Below are 19,324 nucleotides of genomic sequence, written 5' to 3'. Positions count from 1 at the left end.
CACATTCCCACGGATATTCCCAGCAAGATGCCACAGAATCTAAAGTCCCTACCAGTGCTGGCCAGCAGGCTGGGCTTCTCCAGCAGGTACTTCTGGGAGGGGTAGAAAGCCTCCTTCCCCAGCAGCAGGGCCTCCTCCGCCTTGGAGATGCTCTGCAAGGAGCCAGGGCGAGATGGGGACAGGCGGCGGAGGCACTGTCGGCAGGGCTGGCTCAGCCCGGCCAGCGCCTCGGGACGCGCCACGCCACTTGCCTGGGGCAGGCTGCAGCCAGCAGAGGCCACCTTCATCGCCTTCAGGATGCTGGCAGGGAGACAAGGAGGTGACATGGTGGCTGTGTCACAGCTGTGGTGCTGGGACATCAGCGAGGCAGCCGTGGGTGCCGGTCAAGCCATACCTCAGCTCGGTTTTGATCTCCTCGTAGTCAGCCTGTGCCTGCAGCTTCTCCTCCAGCTTCTGTGGAGCAGAGGAGGGGACTCCTTGCAGCCAGCTCCTGGTGGCCACATGGCACGGCTGGACCAGTGTCCCCCACCCTGGCACGGCCGGACCCGTGTCCCCCACCCTGGCACGGCCAGACCCGTGTCCCCCACCCTGGCATGCCCCCAGCCCCCGCGGGCGCACCTCGATGGCCTCGTTCTTGGCGGCCAGCTGTCCCTCCAGCTCAGCAATCTGGGTGGCAGAAGACTCCTCCAGCTCCTGCAGAGAGCTCTGGAGGTGCTGCACGTCCTTCAGTAGCCGCAGAATCTCCCGGTCCTTGGCAGCCAGAGCTGCCTCCAACCTCGACCCTGAGCACATGGAATAGTTCACTTTGTCCTGCTGGGAGAGGGGACACTGTCAGCTCCCGGCCACCCAAGGTGGGGACAAGGGCCACCCTCCCCATTGGAAATGTCCCCACAGGAAGCAGAGCTCAGCCCAGTGCATTGGGGACACTGGTGACAGAGCCCTGGGGAGGGACAGACAATCCCTCTGCCCCTTGAAGGTCTCCCAGGTGCATTTCAGTGCTGCGGGAGGCTGAAGGGCACAGCCAGTCCCACCACCTCAGAGTGAAAACACTCAGGCATTTTGGGCTTGCTCCCCAACACGATGGGTGCTCCCAAACACAAAAAAGGCTCCTGCATCAGTGGGGTGCTCCCAAGTGCAGTGGGATGCTCCTGGCTGTGATAGATACTGCAGGCCCCAAAGGATGCTGCAGGCCCCAAAGGATGCTGCAGGCCCCAGGGCTGTCCCTGGCCCTGAGGGGTGCTCCTGGCCCCAAGGGCTGTCCCTAAAGGGGTGCTCCTGGTCCCAGGGATGCCCTCACCCCCGTGGTGCCCGTCGGGGAGCAGCAGGCCAGGCGCAGGGAGCTGTTGACGGCCGCCAGCTGCTCCCTCAAACTCTCCACTTCCCTCTGCGCCGCCTCCGCCCGCTGCAAGAGAACAGAGCAGGAATCACACCAGGCACTGCAGCTCAGCCCACCCCACACAGGGCCCAGGACCTGCCCCAGTCTCTGCCTCTCCTGAGCATCCCACTCCCACCTCCAGCATCCTAAGCCCAGCCCAGATATTTAAGCTCCCCCCATGTATTTAAGGTCCCCATGTCCTAACACAGTTCCTGATCCCAATCCTTCAGCACTGGCTGCAGACCATCTCCAGGATATCTTTTTTCCACCCAAAAGGATGGTTTTATTTACACAAATAGTTCTTTAGACTGCTTTTATTATCCACATGCACTTATTTGTACCTACATTTTCAGAATTAAAAAAAAACACTAATGAAGAGGAGTGGACAGGACCAAGAGTGATTACACTGGAATCTAACACAGGAACAGTGTGGGTTGTGCCCTAAAACACCCGTGAGAGGCTGGAGGTGACAAGTGCCAGCTCCAGCAGCCAAATGGAGCCTGGCAGAAACCCAAACACACCCATGACCCTATCCATACATGGGCCAGGGGGTCCCATCACTGGGCAGAAACCTGAACTCTCCTTTGTAGGGATTCCCAATCATGGTGCCTGTCAACCCCTTATCAGTTTTGGGGACAGGCACTCAGGCCACACAGATGCTTGGGGTGCATGCAGCACCTCGAGTTCTGCAGGGCCAACCCCACCAGCCCCTGCCCAGTCAGCTCCTGGCTCACCTGGTTGGCTTTTTCAAGGTTGGTCATGATCATGGCCACTTCATCCGCCCTGAGACAGAAAACAAGAGGTGTCAGAGGGTGTGGGGGCACAGACACAGCCCAAAGCTGGTGGAAATGACACAACTTGCAAAAATTTTTTTACAAATTTAATCAGGGTCTTGTTTGCCTTTGCCCAGGGGGAGGAGAACTGAAGTTTCTCCTCAAAAGACTCCCGGGGAAGAACTGGGAGTAGCCAGGAGATAAACAGGAGATAAGCAAACATTAACAAACATTTCCCCCCTGGAGACACCTGGTCTGGGAAAAGACCGATTAGAGAGCCCAAGGATGAGGACCCAATTAACATCGAAGGTGAAGGGATTAATAACCAATAGGAGATGGGAAACTAAGGATTGTGTCATTTGAGACCAGTGAACATGAATTTCTGTGGGGTTTTTATGTACAAATACATGAAAGTCTGGTACAAAACCAGGCGTGATTGAATGATTTTCACTGCATAACCCGGGCATGAGTGGATGAAACAATTTCTGTTGCACATCCGGGCCAGAATAAAGCAATGTCTTGGTTCTCCAACACTTGAAAGGTGTTGTTGGAGAGTTTGTGTTTTTCTCACAATTTCAGTGAGACAACTGAGGATGTCCCTGCAGGGGCTTGAAGCATCTCAGCTCCTCAAGCAGCATCACGGAGACGTCCCAGTGCTGCCAGAAGTGTCTCAGCTCAGCTCTGAGCACAACCCAGCCCCACCGGGAACTCACTTGGACGCCGCTTCCTCGTCGTATTTACAGCGCAGCTCCAGCAGCTCCGTCTGCGTGGCCTTCAGCGCTGGCAAGAGGAAGAGGAGGGTGAGCTGTGGGGTGGGCGCCAGGCCCTGCACGGTCAGCAGCCCCTGTCCCGGCCCCACTACCTGCGTGGAGCACTTTGATCTTCTCCTCTGCCTCCCCCAGCCGAGCGGCCAAGGTGACCTGAGCTTCCTGCAGGCCCCTGCGAGAGACGGGCACCAGGGATGGACCAGGGATGGAGCGGGGGCACCGCCGACCCCACAGCCCCCCAAAACCACACAGAGACCCCTCAGAGTCCCCTCCTCTACCCCATCACTCACTGAAGCCAGGAAACTCCCACCAGTGGATACCAGGATGTGTCCAAGCTGTGTCACCCCTCAGTAACATGTTTAATGTTTATTGCCCCAAGTGTAAAAAAAATTCACATTGGGTTGAAAATGGTCCTTGATCCCTGAGGTTGAAACCCCTCTGAGGGGGGCATAGCAGCCCACCCCCTCCTGTAATTAACTGGAGGAGGGGGAAGCAATCAGGGCAAAGTTATTCTGCATTATTTATAGCCTGCACTTGCCAGGAACTTACTCGCAGAGATCTGCAATTTAGGGTTTAAAGATTCTTCATTTGTTTTCCCGGTGCAGCGTGTTAAGGAATAACAATGAAGGCACCAGAGCATCCGAATTAAAAGGTCATCTAATGAGGTTCACACAGCGACCTGGATTGAGCCCACCAGTCCGAGCAAAGCCATGAGCCAGGGATGCTGCCCAAAGGGACAACAGGAGGGACCTGTCCCCGCTGTGCCTGCGCCTGCTGCTTCCCCAAAACCACCCGGGATGGGGATGGACAGACAGACAGACACTGGGAGAGTCTGGTATCTAGTTTCTGAGCGTGATGTGACCGCTCCGAACCGGACAGCAAAGGGAAGGAGAAGGTGGATGGATGGATGGATGGATGGATGGATGGATGGATGGATGGATGGATGGACAACTCGGTGCAGGAGCAGGGACAGAGCCACGCGTCCTCACAGCGTCCCAAACCCACCCCATTTGGGCTCCCACGTACTTTTGCTTGTCTGCCTCATGTCTCTGCAGCGGGGGCTCTGTGCCGGGCGCTTTGGCTTTGCCGTCGGGGCCGGGCAGCGGGGGCTCGGCTGCCGGCGACCTCGCGTCCCTGCGCTCTGCGGGGACACAGGCACACACACACGGCTGCGGAGGGGACACAGCGGTGGCCAGGGGGCAATCCTGGCCCTGCATGCCAGGGATGCTCCCAGGGGCTGCTCCTGGCCCGGTACCTTTGGTGCTGCTGAGCTCCGGGTACTTCTTCCAAGGCCGGCTGAGCTCCTTGAGGGGCGGCGGCGGCTCCGGCTCGAGGCGCTGCAGCTGCTGCAGCCGATCCTCCAGGCTCCGGGCAGCCTCCAGCACAGGAGCGGGGTCTGCGGGGTGGCATGGGTGGTGAGAGACAGGGATGGCCCTGCACAGGCCCTCTCCCACCTCCCCGTGCTGTGGGGACACCCCGGGTCCTGCCTTTCCCAAAGCCATGGGGACAACACGCCAGGTCCTGCCTTTCTAGGAGCTACAGGGGTATCCTGAATTCTGCCATTCCAGGAGCCATGGCGACACACCGGGTCCTGTTTTTCTAGGAGCCATAAGGACATCCTGCCATTCCAGGTGCCATGGGGACATCCTGCCATTCCAGGAGCCATAGGGAAAAGCCAAGTCCTGCCTTTCTAGGAACTGTGGGGACACACCAAGTCCTGCTTTTCCGGGAGCCATGGGGACACACCAAATTCTACTTTTCTAGCAGCCATGGGGACATCCTGCCTTTCTAGGAGCTGTGGGGACACACCAGGTCCTGCCTTTCTAGGAGCTACAGGGATATCCTGAATTCTGCCATTCCAGGAGCCATGGCGACACGCCAGGTCCTGTTTTTCTAGGAGCCATAAGGACATCCTGCCATTCCAGGTGCCATGGGGACATCCTGCCATTCCAGGAGCCATAGGGAAAAGCCAAGTCCTGCCTTTCTAGGAACTGTGGGGACACACCAAGTCCCTCATTTCCAGCAGCCGTGGGGACATCCTGCCATTCCAGGAGCCACAGGAACATCCCAGCCTTTCCCTGCCAGCCCTGTGACACGGAGGGACGGGCTGGGGACGTGGGGACATCACCTCCCCGGGCACGGTGGCTCCTGCAGGGCTGCTTTGGGCACAGACAATGGAGGTTTGTGCCGAGGTAAGCAGGTGCATCCGGAGCCGTCCGTCTTCCCTCTGTCAGCATTACACCATCATTAGCTGGTGTCTGCTCAGCGGGGTGTGCCATTATGTCTCCCAGGGCTGATGTAATTATACATTGACATAATTAACCCAGCAAGCCCATTAAGCAGGCCAGCTAAAAATTCATCTATAATTATTTGTTGTGTGCATGCTAATGAGTCCATCTGCACTGCCATTGTACAACATGAACAAATTAATTTACAAGTCTGGGTTTTTTAATAAGTTCAAGAAAATGCCTCCTATTGAGCCAGGTTAATGTAGGTTTGGGGGATTTTTTTTTTCTGTTGGGCTTTTTTTTCATGGAAAAGAAGAGGAGAGAAAATAGATTTGAATTCTCCAGGGTCAAAAAGTTAGGCAAACAGGGAAGTGGGGTGGAGTTGGGCATGCTACGGTACGGCACGTGGCAGGAATCCAAGGGTAAAAGATAATAACAGTGGGTGGTGGAAAAAAATTCCAGCAACTGGCTGCCTCCACTCAGAACAGGACACAGAGCAGCTCTGCTGCTTGGCAAGCCCCTGGCTGAGATGCAAGAGGGATGAAGGAGGTCAAACATGGGATTTGGGGGTCAAACACAGCCCCAAATGATTTTGGGAGCGAACCCGCCCAGAAGATGCAAGATTTGGTCCATGCCAATGTGGATGTTCCTTGCAAACAAGGAATGCCATGGCACGTGCTCCTCCAAATGGGATTTGGGGGGGGTCTGTCTGTCCCACTGCTGCCATCCCACACCATCACACCCCACAGCATCCCCCCAGCATTAGTGACTGCCAAACCAAAATCCCCTGGAGCATCCTCCACAGGGAACGTCATCCCTTCTTTCTGCTGGACATCACAAATGAATGGATGGAATAAGAGGTTTGTGCCAGGATTCTGGCCACGTGGATCCAGAGGCAGATGCTGAGTGCTGTCAGCTTTGTCACTGAAACAGGGACGTGGCTCCAGCTGGGACCCTCCTGGGGATGCTCATGGCATCCTTCAGCTCCTGGCGTGTCTCACTCAGCTCAGCATCCCCCAGGCTGGTTCCCCACCCAGGGGTGTGGGATGGCAGTGATGCAGCACAGCCCCAGCCAGCCTGGATGCTCCCACAGCCATTAATAACTCCATAACGACATGAGTGGAGATAAGGATATGGATAATTAAACCCTGCACTCCGGGGGCTGCTGGGATCCCCCCTGTCCCCCCCAGCCCTGGGGGTGCTGGCAGGAGGCTCCGTGCCAGCCTGTGAGCTGCCTCCATGGAGATAAACACTGGGACAGGCCCTGTTTGATCCACACCAGCAGCTCCTCCTGCCTCCAAGATGAGAAATAATATGGGAAAAACGGGTCTGAGCGATAAAGCACCAGGGATTTTCCTCGGGTCAGCATTTTCCTTCCCATGAGCTGCAGCCCTCCGTGTGCTGTTCCCTGTTTGGAGCTGCCAGCCTGGGATGGAATGGTGGGAGCAGAGCTTTGGGAAGGGAAGAACAAACCTTTACAACAGCCAGGGCAGTGCAGGTGCCAAATTCCTGGCTGGAATAACTGCACTGAGCTAATGCCACACTGCCCAGCCACTGGGAAACACCATCCTCGGTTGTGGGGCTGGCTCTGCCACCACCTGTGAGATATTGGGGTGTAATCCCTTCCTCCATGCATCACACCTTCCACTGGGACAGGTTAGACCTGACACTGGCCAGCAGCACAGATGGGTGACACGAGGGACACAGGTGCCTGAACAGGACCTGAGGGCATCACTCTGGGGCCATAAATATATATTTATTTAATTAATATATATAAACCGCATATGTAGCGGGTGAGGATATGGAGTGGTAGATCAGCATGCCTGAGAAACAGTGTGTCCTTGCCCCTGGCCTGCTGATCCATACCCTCACACATTATATTTGCAGTTTATTTATATTAATTAAATAAATAAATACAAATATAAGTGCCACCACTAGCTGGCGTCATTGGCCATCCTTTAGTGGCAGCGTTACAGCAGGATCACAGAATCACAAAATATCCTGAGCTGGAAGGGACCTCAAGGATCCAGGAGTCCCACTCCTGGCCCTGCACAGACACCCCAACATTCCCACCCTGTGCATTCCTCAGAGTGCTGTCCAAGTGTTCCCAGCAGCCTCAGGGCTGTGCCCATTCCCTGGGGAACATTCTCTCTGGGGGAGAACTTTTCTCTGATACCCAACCTAAACCACCCTGACACAGCTCCAGCCATTCCTTGAGCGCTGTCCCTGCTCACAGAGAGCAGAGACTGGAGCTGTCCCTGCACTGCCCCTCCTGAGGATGCTGTGGGTTGGGATGAAGGCTCTCCTCAGTTTCCTCTTTTCCACACTGAACAAACCAAGCGCCCCCAGCTGCTCCTCAAATGACTCCTCCTCCAGACCCTTCTCCACAGCCTTCCTTTGGCTGCTCACTAACAGGGACAGGGGCAGCTCTGAGTGCTCCTCACCTTCTCCTGAGCAGACAAGCACCTGTATCCCTGGGGATCACCAGCTAATCCCGGTGCCAGGGCCATTCTACCCAGCCCACCTTCCATGCTGCTGCTGCCTGGCCCCAGGAGGAGCACAGGGCACCCTTGGTGCACCCATGGGACACCCACAGCACCTCCATAGTGCTGTCACCTCTCCTCTGCCACCCCATCCCAACCTGCTCAAACACATCCACCAGCACCCTACGAATCCCTCCACGAGTCAAAGTCAGCCTTAAATCAAATCATCCCCAACAACAATGACATTAATTATGCTTTTAACACATTTTACTGCTTCCCCCCCTTCCCTTCACGCCACATCTGTGTGAACAATATCCAAAAGATTTACGGTTTTCTCCCGTAATTACAGACACACAGCCAGCTCACTTATCAAAATACTTGCTGAGCAATCAGGCTCCGTTACAGTCTCTGCCAGAGATTTGTGTTGACAGCAGCCATTCAAAGCAAAAAATGTCGAATCAGGACTTATGTGGCGCTTGGAAAGTATTCCACAAAGAGTTTGCCTGTCGAGAGACATGCGGACATGGAACAGACGGGGCTGAACGGCGGGAGGGAGGATTTGGGGTGCAGGAGAGGAGCCAGAGATGCTGTGGAGAGCAGAGAGAGGAGAAGGAGGAGTGCAGAGAGCACAGGGAAGGAGTTTTGGGGCGTGCATGTGTGTGTGCATCCATGTGCAGGCGGGAGGAGCCGGCGGGTGAGCGCGGGGAGGTGGGGAGGAAAGATAACTGGGTTCTGCAAGCCGAGCTGACATTTGGTTCTCGTAGCACAGGAGAAAATTTAATGAGGACAAAAATATGTCTCCCTAATTCCCCTAAGAAATCATTAAAACATTTTGTTATTCCTAAATGTCTGGAAAATGAATTAGTGGCCCTGCAGGAGCCTTTCCGCGCGTTTTCAGCCGTTTGCAGCTCTCGGCCCCCGACGTGCCGGGGGACGCTCCGTGCCTGGCGCACACCAAATCCCCCAAAGTGGGGAGCAGCAGGAGGGGGCTCCCAGCTTGTCACCCATCCCTAGCACCAGCTCTGCCAACACAAACCTCAGGGCTGCCCTGTGCCTCAGTTTCCCCCTCCCAGGACAGGGTGACAGAGGAAGGATGTCCCCGTGGAGGTGCTGCGAGCCAGAGCTCGGCCGTTTCGCTCAACTTACCGTCAAACAGACAAGTGGGAATAGCCGCAGTGTTACTACACGGGCTGAGCAAATGTATTCCTTTCCTAACGTCAAGATGCATTTGGCTCAGGGGCTGAAACACAGCGATGGCAAAAGCTGCTTCCTCTCCTCTCTTCGGCTGGGATCTCCAGAGCACCATGCGCCGGCCGCGGTGGGCGACGCCAGCTGTGCCAGGGACGGTGCCAGCCGTGCTGGGGACGGTGCCAGGGATGGTGCCAGGGATGGTGCCACGGTCCTCGCTGGCTCCTCTGGGCACCGGCACGCGACTCGTTAGGCAGCCAGGTCGCCACCGCACTGCTTACCTGGAGCTCCGAGCAATTGCGTGTAAACGCTCAGGAAAGCCGTCTCAGCCTCCTTGCTGCTCTTACAAAGTGCAATCACCTGCGGGGAGAGGGATAAAGGGGTCAGGGATGGGCTTGGAGGGAGGAACCGGCCGAGCTGGTGGGATCAGCACCACCACAGCCACACACGGGTCCCCCCGGCGCGGCTCCGTGCCCCGCGCAGCCGTCGCTGCCTGTGGCCAAACTCCTCGTGCTGCTGCCATGTCACGTCGCCCTAAATCATTGATGTGCTCTGAGTAAATGAAAATTATAATTTAATGTCGGCGCTTAAATAAGGAATAAAGAAGCGCGCCCGCTGTTGTGCCCGCCGGGCCGGATCCGGCGCGCGGCCTCGCCCAGAGCCCTGCCAGGGTGGGTGGAGGGGATGCTCACATTGGGAATGGGACACGTCCTCCTGTCCCTGTCCCCCTTGGCTGTTGGGGTACCACGGTGCTGGTGACACTCACGCCAGCCTCATCCCAATAACCCAACAACGTTAATCTGCTGTGTGTTCCCATCCAACATTTATGAGCATGAATCATTTACTCCCTTTAATTTTTCAAGGCACAATGACACCTCAGGGCAGGGGCTGCTGCCCACCAGGTCATCGTGGTTACCCCTCACATCCAGCCCCACCTGGAGCGGATGGGATGGGGCAGCAGAGGGACACGAGGGCACAAGCATCAGGGATGGAAGTGACCCATTCCCAGCTGGAAAGAGCCAAATTGGGCACTCACACCAGCCAGTGATGGAGGAAGAGGTGCCCACCCAGCAGACACACTGTTACGACAGAGAAATAATCAATTAAATTGCTCTTAAGCCACCGATGGGCTAATAATGAAACAAAGCCTGAACTTTGGGCCTCAGTCTGATGGCATCTCCCACACTGAAGCATTTCCCCCTCCTGTGTGCCAGCAGAGCTCCTGGCTCACCCCTGCAGCCCGGATTGCCATGGCTTGTCATTGCAACCCAAAGCAAACGGCTCATTTGTAATCCAGCAGCCACCTGAGCAAGCCGCCTTCTCCTCCGGAGCTCGCAGGCACTGGAGCACAAAGATCATTTTTCTATTGTTAAAATTGTATAAGCCAGGCTTTTTATAGCAGCTCGTACACAAACTCACTTTCTCAGCACCGCGGCTCCAGCAGAGGAGGAATTTGGGGGCTTTTCTTCGGCGTTCTGCAAAAATGCTTGGCTTCAGGGTGCTTTAAAATAATAATAGTGAAGAGGGGAAAGGAGGGAGGAGGCAGCCAGGAGCCAGCACTGCCTGTGTGCTGGAGCAGGACAGATCCATGCCTGATGAATCTGCCAGTGGGGTGAGCCCTGGTGGGGGATTTGCAGGGATGTGGCATCTGCCCTGTGCGACCTCCCCATTCCCAAACCCTTTGGAATGCACAGGAGTGGAGCAGGAATGTAAAAGGGGCCATGGGGATGCCTGGATCTGCCCCAGCTGCTCTGAAGAGCTGCATCTCCCCTGAGCTGGTATCAACCAAAGCGTGCAAAGCAAAAATCCAGCCCAAATGTTCTCCATCCCCTCTCCATCACCCCGTGTCTGTCCCTGTGCACCCCCAATCCATGCCAAACCAAACCAACTCCAAACCAAGCTGTTTGCACTGCATCTCCTCCCTCAAGCCACATCTCAGAGACAAAGCATTTTCCAAAGGGAACCTTTCCCTCTCCTCAGCAATCCCTGTGGAGGTCTGAGCACCTCCACTGAAGGGTGGGAAGGAGCCTGCAGCATCCCCTGAGCTGGCTTCCTGCACATTCCAGCCCATGTCAGCGCCAGGGCATCACCAGTGTGAGCAACTGGCACGTGCTGAGCCTGACACCCACTCAGCTCTTCCACAGCCCCACTAAACTTGTAGGAAATGTCAGCAGAAAAAAAGATATTTAACATTTTCAGTGATCTTTTCCAGATGGGGGATAATTTACTCAAATGCCAGGGGGAGATTCCTGCTGGAGCAGCTCTGAGTCCCACACAGGGATGGCTCACCCAACACCGAAACTGCTGCAATTCCTCACACAGAGCTGAATAAACACCTGGAAAAAGCCCACATCAGCCCTAAAATCAAGGTATTATAATAAAACACCTAAATTCTCACTTTCTTGACAGAGAACCAAACCCTGCATCCACATCCAAGAAAGCAACACCTGAAAACATGCTGAAAAGAGGAGGAAAGGGCTAAAAGTGGGGGAGCTGGGTTCAGGTCAGGATGGCATCGCTCCCATTCTCCCCATCACCACAATGCCCATGAGTGACACAAACCCAGTGCCTGCTCTGAGCGAGCTCTGCCTGTGCATTAAACACCCAGGTACTCTTAATTCCCATTTTTCCCCCTGCACAGCACCCGTGGGCTCAAGGTGAGGCTCGGCACGGGATCGCCGCCGTCTGATAAATTACATTTCCGCGCCGGGTCCTTTTCATGGCTGGTGACTTTCCAGCAAAGCAATTATCACTGCAGAATGCGTAATAGCCTAATTAATTACTATTGTCAGGCTGGCCTCTGTGCCATGATTATACCTTCCGAAGCCAACTTTTTAAACATTTGGAAGCAGAAATATTATTATAATTGAGTGACAAAAATGGTAAAACTCCCCCGGCGCTCGGAGCGTCTGAGCATCCCCGCTCCAGAGGCGCGGGATCTGCGGAGAGTTTATTCTTGCATCCCCCAGATCAAGTGCAGGATAAGTAGTGGGTTATTTCCATCTAAATACTGGTGGCAGTAAACCACAAATGAGCTCTTTTTCAGCGTGGAGGAACAGCTGTCGGGGGAGAAAGCGGCAGCAGAGACCCCAAATGTTGAAGAAAAGTGATGAAAAAGAAATTAATTCAAGGCTTCGCTGCTTTTTCTTGGGTGGTTTTTTTTTTTGCTGATGTGTAAAGAAGTTGGGGAGAGAGAGAGGGTGGCAAGGAGGGGGAGGTTGGGAAGGAGACACTGTCCTGGGTGATGGGGCTGGACCACCACGAGGAACCAGACACACCTTGGGGTCCTTTGGTGCCTGAGTGTCCAAACAACCCCTTAAATCCACCAAAAATGTGCACAGAGCCATTGTGCACCCACAGATTCCTCACACGCCCCCACAGATCCATCCCAGACACACACACACCCCTCACGCACATCCACAGACCCATCAAACACTCACATAAATCCCCATAAATCCATCCCACCCCCGTAAACCCACTGCACACCCACCCAAACCCATCACACCCACCCAGACCCCACAGCATCCCCCCACTCCCACCATTCCCCCAAAGGCAGGAGCAGCTCCCAAGATTTTCACAAGGCCAAAAAGCAATTCGTGTCAAAAAGATCAATAATATAAAAATAAAGCCTGAGAATTCTAGTTAAAGGGAACATCACAGAAATATGTTGTTCACGTCCATGATTCGGAGATTAAAAAAAAAAAAGGGGGGGGGAAAGAAGAATCAATAAAAGTTCTTTAGATGATGTTATTTCTAATGAGAAATACACCAAGACTGCTGCAAATAACTGCTTAACGGAGGAAAAAAAATGCATTAATAATTTACCTTCTAAAGCGCGGGATCCCGAATGAGAGAAAATTGCTGCTGGTTCTTAATTTTGTTGTAATATTGCCTGACAAGTTCAGCGATGTTTTGGCAAAGTTCTCGAGAGCAGAGACGGAGAATACTCAGTTCATTAGGTTATTTTTCCTCTCTTTTTTTCCCACATCATCCTGACCCTGCTGCCTCAGGGAGAAGGTGCCAAAGCTCTTTCCTTCCTGTGCACCACAGGATTTTTTGGGCTGAGCACCCACACCAGCAACAGGGAAAATATTTCCAGCTTATCCACCCTCCCCACCATAACTTAATCCGTGTTTTTTCACTGACTGTTCGAGCTGGTTCTTTCCTTCTTTTTTTTTTTTTTTTTTTCCCTCCATTCTTTTTCCCTGAATTTATTTTTTTAGTGCATTTGCTGACAGTTGGCAGCTCTGAACCATCTGCCACCAGCACAAATCTCAAAATCAAAGTTTTCAGCACCCAACCCAAGGAGGAACAGGCTGATTTCTGACCACCACCAGGAGAAGGTGCCACCTGGGCAGGTTAATTCCCAGCAAGGATTTTCTTGCAATCCCCCCATAATTATTTTGCACGAAAAAATATTTTCCCGGAAATTCACGCTCGTGAAAAAATATTTTCTTGCAAAAATAGGGAAAATTGTGAGGCTGACAGCAGTGGGCCAGGTTGGTGTGGGATACAGGCAGGGATGCTCAGGCTCTGCATCCCTGGCATGGATGATGGGGGTGATGACGGGGTTCCCATTGATCCCCAGATTTGGGATGCAGCCAGGCTGGCCCCGCACCCCAAGGATTGCAAAGTTTCACCTCCCACTTAGCAGAACAAAACTTTTAATTTAGATGTTTTCATCTATCTATCAGAGTAAAAAAAAATAAGTTTAAAATAATGACTGTAATAAATGAAGGTAATTAATTGTAGTTTGTTCCTTTACTGTCTAGTCAGCTTAATTTTACCTTTTCATCTAATAATGAGAAAATAATTTTTGTGCTCTGAGGGTTAATGATATGTAACTGCAAGAGCTGCTAATTGCATGTTGCAAACTATTCATCAAAATCCCCATCTGCGCTACTTGATTATGTTTGCTAAATTATTGCTTTGAATTATCTTTCATAAAGCAACTTTTGTAATTAGCAGGGCTTTCGCTCTGCTCTTTTCTCCGGCACAAGGATATTCAAACTTTGTCCCTCTCAAGCTGTTGCCATTAAACTGCTTTTGGGGAGAGAAAGGAGCTGCCCTTTAGTTGAAGAGGGGGGAAAAAATAAAAGCTGGGTTTATCCTCTGTGGTGACAATTTCTTCTTCTGGTCCTGCTACTCCTTCCTCAAGGAAAACAATTGTGTAAGAGCCTAAATACTATGGGGATGTATTCAGGAATAGGAAAGAGAAAGGGCCTAACAAGCCCATCCACACCCCTCCAGGTTCATATTTAAAAATTATTTTTTCCCCTTTTTTCCTTGCCATTTAGAGGAAGAAGCAGAGAGGGAATGTTTGCCACCTTTAGTTTATGGGGTGATGCACTTGGCTCTCCCTGCTTAATATTCATGGGGAGAGAGGAAAAGTGGGGTTTGAGGGGGGGAAATATATGGGATAAATTTGAAAAATAGGAAAAAAGGCAAAAAAAAAAAAAAAAAGGAAAAAAAGAGGGGGAAATGGAAAAAAGAAGAAAAAAGAGGAGGAAAGGGAGAAAAAGGTAAAAGCGGGAAAAGGGAAAAGAGAGGAAACATGGAACAAAGAGGGGAAAAGAGGGAGAAAAAGAAAAAGAAGAAACAGAAAAGAGGAAAAAGCATAAAGAGAGAAAAGAGAGAAAATAAGAAAAAGATGAAAAGGAGGAAAAAGGAAAAATATTTGAGAAGAAAAGGAAAATAGAGAAGGATTAAAGGGAAGGGGAAAAATGATAGGGGAAAAGGAAGCGGAAAAAGGGAAGGGAAAAGAGGGAAAGGAAAAGAGGGAAGGGAAAAGAAGGGAGAAAGGGGAAAAAGGGGAAAAACAGAGTCCTGATCCCCCTTAACCCTGGCTCCAGGAGCAGCAGCATCTCACTCGTACCCACCCTGCACCGCCTGGCACCAAAGCAGCCCAGAAACCCCAACCTCAAGGCAGCAGAATCCACTTTTCGGGCTAAAACCCCCCAAAACCTCCTGTGGAAAAACTCCCTGGTGGGAGGAAGGAGGGTGGCAGAGGTGGGCTGGGAATGGCATCCTGCTCTCCCTGACACCCCCATAAATCCGGAGCCACTTGGGCGGAGGGGCCGGCCGGGCTTCCCGAAGGACATTGCTCACGTCCCTGGAGCGGATCTAATGAAGACTATTGGAAAAAATGCAGTATTTAAGAGACTGAAAATGTATTCCTATTGTTATCACTCTCTCTTTATGTGTTTATGCACAGTGCATCGGAATGAATCAATACCGGATTGCTCTATAAATAAATGAGCATATCAGTAAACCCAGTAATAAAATGAAGTGATGAAAAATATGGAAATCAGCCACATTTGTGTAAATCCACTTATTGTTTACTTTAATATTTTCCTATGCAGCTCCGTAGCTCCGAAGAGACAGATTTAAAGCCAGGTAATGCTCAGCAGATGACAGATCCTAATGTGCCGCTGCTGGCGAGCTCGGAACACCAGCGGCTCTCCAGGGGTTTCCATCCAAGCACATTAGAGGAGCAGGGCAGGCAGCCCCTGGAGAAAACACTGAATTGCCAGGGAGAAAAGAGGTGTCCTGAAGTGCCATGCATCAAGGAGCAAAGCTCAGGTGGATGTGGAGCTCCTGGCGCGGGATGGAGAAGCCTCCCATGGCAGCATGGTGGGCTGGAATCGTGTTGTCCCATCCCAGTGGCTTGGTTCCTCCTCAGATCCCTCACTGCAAGCTCCTCCTGGGATCCTGGATGTGCCACAGCCCCTCCACAGCATTTCCCAGTTACATCGAGGCATCTCCCAAGCATGGCATCTCACTGCGCTTCCTTGGTCATGCTTTGGCAACTCCTGAAAACGTCATGGCATCTCCAAACCACACCCTGGCATCTCCAAACCACACCTGGCATCTCCGAATCACACCCTGGCATCTCCAAACCACACCTGGCATCTCCAAACCACACCAGGCATCTCCGAATCACACCCTGGTATCTCCAAACCACACCTGGCATCTCCAAACCACACCAGGCATCTCCGAATCACACCCTGGCATCTCCAACCCACACCCTGGTATCTCCAAACCATACCTGGCATCTTTAAACCACACCTGGCATCTTCAAACCACACCCTGGCATCTCCAAACCACACCCTGGTATCTCCAAACAACACCTGGCATCTCCAAACCACACCTGGCATCTTCAAACCACACCTGGCATCTCCAAACCCACCCTGGCACCTTCAAACCACACCCTGGCATCTCCAAACCATACCTGGCATCTTCAAACCACACCTGGCATCTCCAAACCATACCTGGCATCTCCAAACCACACCTGGCATCTCCAAACCACACCTGGCATCTTCAAACCACACCCTGGCATCTCCAAACCATACCTGGCATCTCCAAACCACACCCTGGCATCTCCAAACCACACCCTGGCATCTTCAAACCACACCTGGCATCTCCAAACCACACCCTGGCATCTCCAAACCACACCTGGCATCTCCAAACCACACCCTGGCATCTCCAAACCATACCTGGCATCTTCAAACCACACCCTGGTATCTCCAAACCACACCTGGCATCTCCAAACCACACCAGGTATCTCCAAACCATACCTTGCATCTCCAAACCACCCCTGGCATCTCCAAACCACACCCTGGCATCTCCAAACCACAACTGGCATCTCCAAGCCATACCTGGCATCTCCAAACAACACCTGGTATCTCCAAACCACACCCTGGCATCTTCAAACCACACCCTGGCATCTCCAAACCACACCCTGGCATCTCCAAGCCACCAAGCCACACCTGGTATCTCCAAACCACACCCTGGCATCTCCAAGCCACACCTGGCATCTCCAAACCACACCCTGGCATCTCCAAATCACAACTGGCATCTCCAAGCCACATCCTGCCACCTCCCAGACACATCTTGGCCCCTTCTGGCACCTCCCAGCTCTGGTGGCTCCTTGCCCTGCCTGGAAGCTCTGTCCTCTCTGTCCCTCCCAGGGCTCTCCCCATTTCAACCCCCCAGAGCCAACAGGCTGGGAAGGCCTGGGATCATGCCCAGGGCCGTGGGTGGCGAGGGCAGGTCCTGATCCTGCTGCCCAGCTCTCCTCTGAGCATTCCCCACAGCGCTGCCAGTTTTCCCTCCCACCCAGCCAGGCTGGTAGAAACACCCCTCCCCACACAGCCTCCAAGAAAAGCTATTTTAGAGTTGCTCTTTTTTTCTTCTTCTCCCCCCCACCACCCAGCCTTTCTCATCTTTTTTTAATTCATTTTTTTTTTTCCTAACAAACAACCCATCTCCCCCCATCTGGGCTGCGAGCTGGGTGCCAGCAGCTCCGCGCCAGGCGCTCAACGTTTGCTTTTTATAAACGCCTCGAAACCCAAAATTCCCTCCCGCGCTGCTGGGATGCTTCCAGGTGGAAACTGCATCCAGCAGGATGCTGTACCCCCCTCAAGGAGCCCCTTTGCTACAGCTCTGCCCACCCAACAGAGCCACCAGAGGTGGCCAGAGCCAGAAATCCCCAAAGCTCAAGGTTAGGGGCTTAAAATTTGCCTTTGTGGCCAGTTAACTTCCTTTTTGTTAGTCACTCACATCTACAGCTCCCAAAAATCTCATTGCTGGGGAGGAAAATCCGCTGTCCTGCCGAGTTAATTCCCTAACAGCAGATCTCCTGAACCTCAGGTGCATTTTTTCCTAAATTCCCAACTGAGTTCAATTAAATGTTTATGAGACTCTGCGCTTTCCCCCCACCAGCCTGCCAGCACCATGAAGCTCCTTCTGGAACAAAACCAAAACAAAAGGTGGACAAAAACAACAAGAAAAATAGGGGGAAAATAAAATAAAGGGGGTTTAGGAGGGCTGGAGTCTGAATTTGAGGAATACAATTCCCCCGGACCAGTTTTGCTCGGTGTCGCGCTGGCGGTATCGACAAGGGGGTTCACATGAATAATTGAAGGAATTCTGTATTCCCCACAAAAAGAAAAGGCAAGCCGAGAGGGCTGTTGAGATAATCAGGAGCTTGCTAATCAATATTCTCAGCCCCAGCCTCCTCCTCGCTTCTCCAAAAGGAGCAGTGCCATAAGCTCATCAGTAACTGTAAAAAAAACATCGCACTCCGAGTGTCAAAATAGTCAAGCACAGCATATTGTATTGCCAGATTTCCCTCCCGGTCCACCTCGGTGCCAGATTCCATCCATCAGCAGGGAGGGAAGCCGTCCAAAGATGACTTACTTACGCTTAAGTGTTCATAAATAAGGTTTTTAAGATATAGATGGCTTTTTAATTTTGGTGGAATGTAGGGGAAAAAAAAAATAAAATCGAATTTAAAAAAATCACGGGGTGGATGCGGTGGGAAGAGATCTCTTGGGTGCTGCCTGGTAAATTCCACAGCCCAGGGGATGTCCTGGTCCTTATCCAGCTTGTACCAGGGTGAAAACAGCCGGAAAAAATTTAGGTTGGCACCATAAACTGTGGCAAAAGCTTTGTCTGGTGGGGAGATATGGCAAGAGGACGTATTCCCGCTATGGAAACCTCATTAGCCAGACTCTAATTACTGCCCTGCCGTCGGGGGGAAAGAGACAGACACCATAAAAACCTGGGCGGAGGGGGGGGGGTTGGCCATTAATTGCTTTTTGATAAATTGGGGGCTGAGGTGCTGCTGGCCGAGGTCAGGAGGTGCCTGCCTGAGGCTCAGCTGTGCCCCAGGCTCTGGCTGCTGGTGATTCAATCCCATCCTGCTCCCAAAACGGGCATTTTTGGGGCAAATTTGGTTTGTGGCGGAAGGAGCCGCCTCCCTCTTTACCAGCAGCTGGTCCTGGCCTGCAGGACTTTCAGTTTGCTGCATTTTCATGTCCCAGCAAAACCTCAAAACTCCCATAAAACCAGCCTTGCACCCCAGCATCATGGGAATTGAAGCTGTGGCTGCCTGAATCACGAGGGATTTGGTTCTTTCCCCCCTGGCATCACCAAAACCCACCTGGCTGTGCCATGATGGGATGTGGGGCAGGACAGTGGGCACAGGGGGCCAGCAGCCCCCTCTGGCCATCCATCACCCCCTTCCCTCTATGTAAATCCCTGATGCCAAAGATGTATGGAGCCAATTACCAGGGGTCACTGCCGGGTGGAAAATTCAGACAACGAAGCTCCCGGTCTCCGATGAATTTGAGCGAGATTGCAAGTTACTGCCTTTTATTGGACAATATAAATATTTCACTGTTATATAAAAAAATATTGGCGAGAAAGCAGATAAAGCCGAGTCCTGTGTGTATACAGAGAAGCAGGGAGTGAAAAACGGCCGTCAGCAGGTTTTTAACAGCCTCTGGTGCAGCACAGGAACGGCTGCAGAGGGGTTGGATGGCCACAGTGGCACCACAGGACTGGGGCACCTCAGGGACCCCCAAAGCTACAGTGGGAAAGGGAATGGTGCTGGAATGAGCCCAGACACACAGACAGCAGGGTGGTCAAAGGGGTTGTGTCCTGAGCCAGCAGAGAGCAACACACAGGATGAAGAAGCAGACACAGAAACCTTGGAGGCTCAGCT

At 52.7% G+C, this 19,324-nt stretch overlaps 1 protein-coding gene across 16 annotated transcripts in view; it reads right to left on the bottom strand.

Annotated features, from left to right (window-relative positions):
• CUX2 (cut like homeobox 2) overlaps positions 1 to 19,324 on the bottom strand; it is a 61,481-nt gene that overhangs the window by 6,761 nt on the left and 35,396 nt on the right. For 3 of the 16 annotated variants that reach the window (XM_074553967.1, XM_074553966.1, XM_074553968.1), the window contains 11 exons: positions 9,096 to 9,174; positions 8,773 to 8,866; positions 4,171 to 4,311; positions 3,921 to 4,056; positions 3,011 to 3,087; positions 2,862 to 2,928; positions 2,110 to 2,158; positions 1,298 to 1,402; positions 619 to 813; positions 395 to 453; positions 53 to 300 (listed from right to left, as the gene is read on the bottom strand). In XM_074553967.1, coding sequence (XP_074410068.1) covers positions 53 to 300; positions 395 to 453; positions 619 to 813; positions 1,298 to 1,402; positions 2,110 to 2,158; positions 2,862 to 2,928; positions 3,011 to 3,087; positions 3,921 to 4,056; positions 4,171 to 4,311; positions 8,773 to 8,854 — 1,159 coding nt within the window. In that variant the 5' untranslated portion in view covers positions 8,855 to 8,866; positions 9,096 to 9,174. Of the gene's footprint in view, positions 1 to 52; positions 301 to 394; positions 454 to 618; positions 814 to 1,297; positions 1,403 to 2,109; positions 2,159 to 2,861; positions 2,929 to 3,010; positions 3,088 to 3,920; positions 4,057 to 4,170; positions 4,312 to 8,772; positions 9,175 to 19,324 lie in introns of all 16 variants that reach the window. The other 13 variants (XM_074553961.1, XM_074553960.1, XM_074553963.1 and 10 more) reach the window with 9 other exon arrangements.

Source organism: Zonotrichia albicollis, chromosome 18 (assembly GCF_047830755.1).
Source record: "Zonotrichia albicollis isolate bZonAlb1 chromosome 18, bZonAlb1.hap1, whole genome shotgun sequence".
In the NCBI taxonomy this organism is placed as follows: domain Eukaryota; kingdom Metazoa; phylum Chordata; class Aves; order Passeriformes; family Passerellidae; genus Zonotrichia; species Zonotrichia albicollis.
This window is presented reverse-complemented; position numbering and strand designations above follow the sequence as displayed.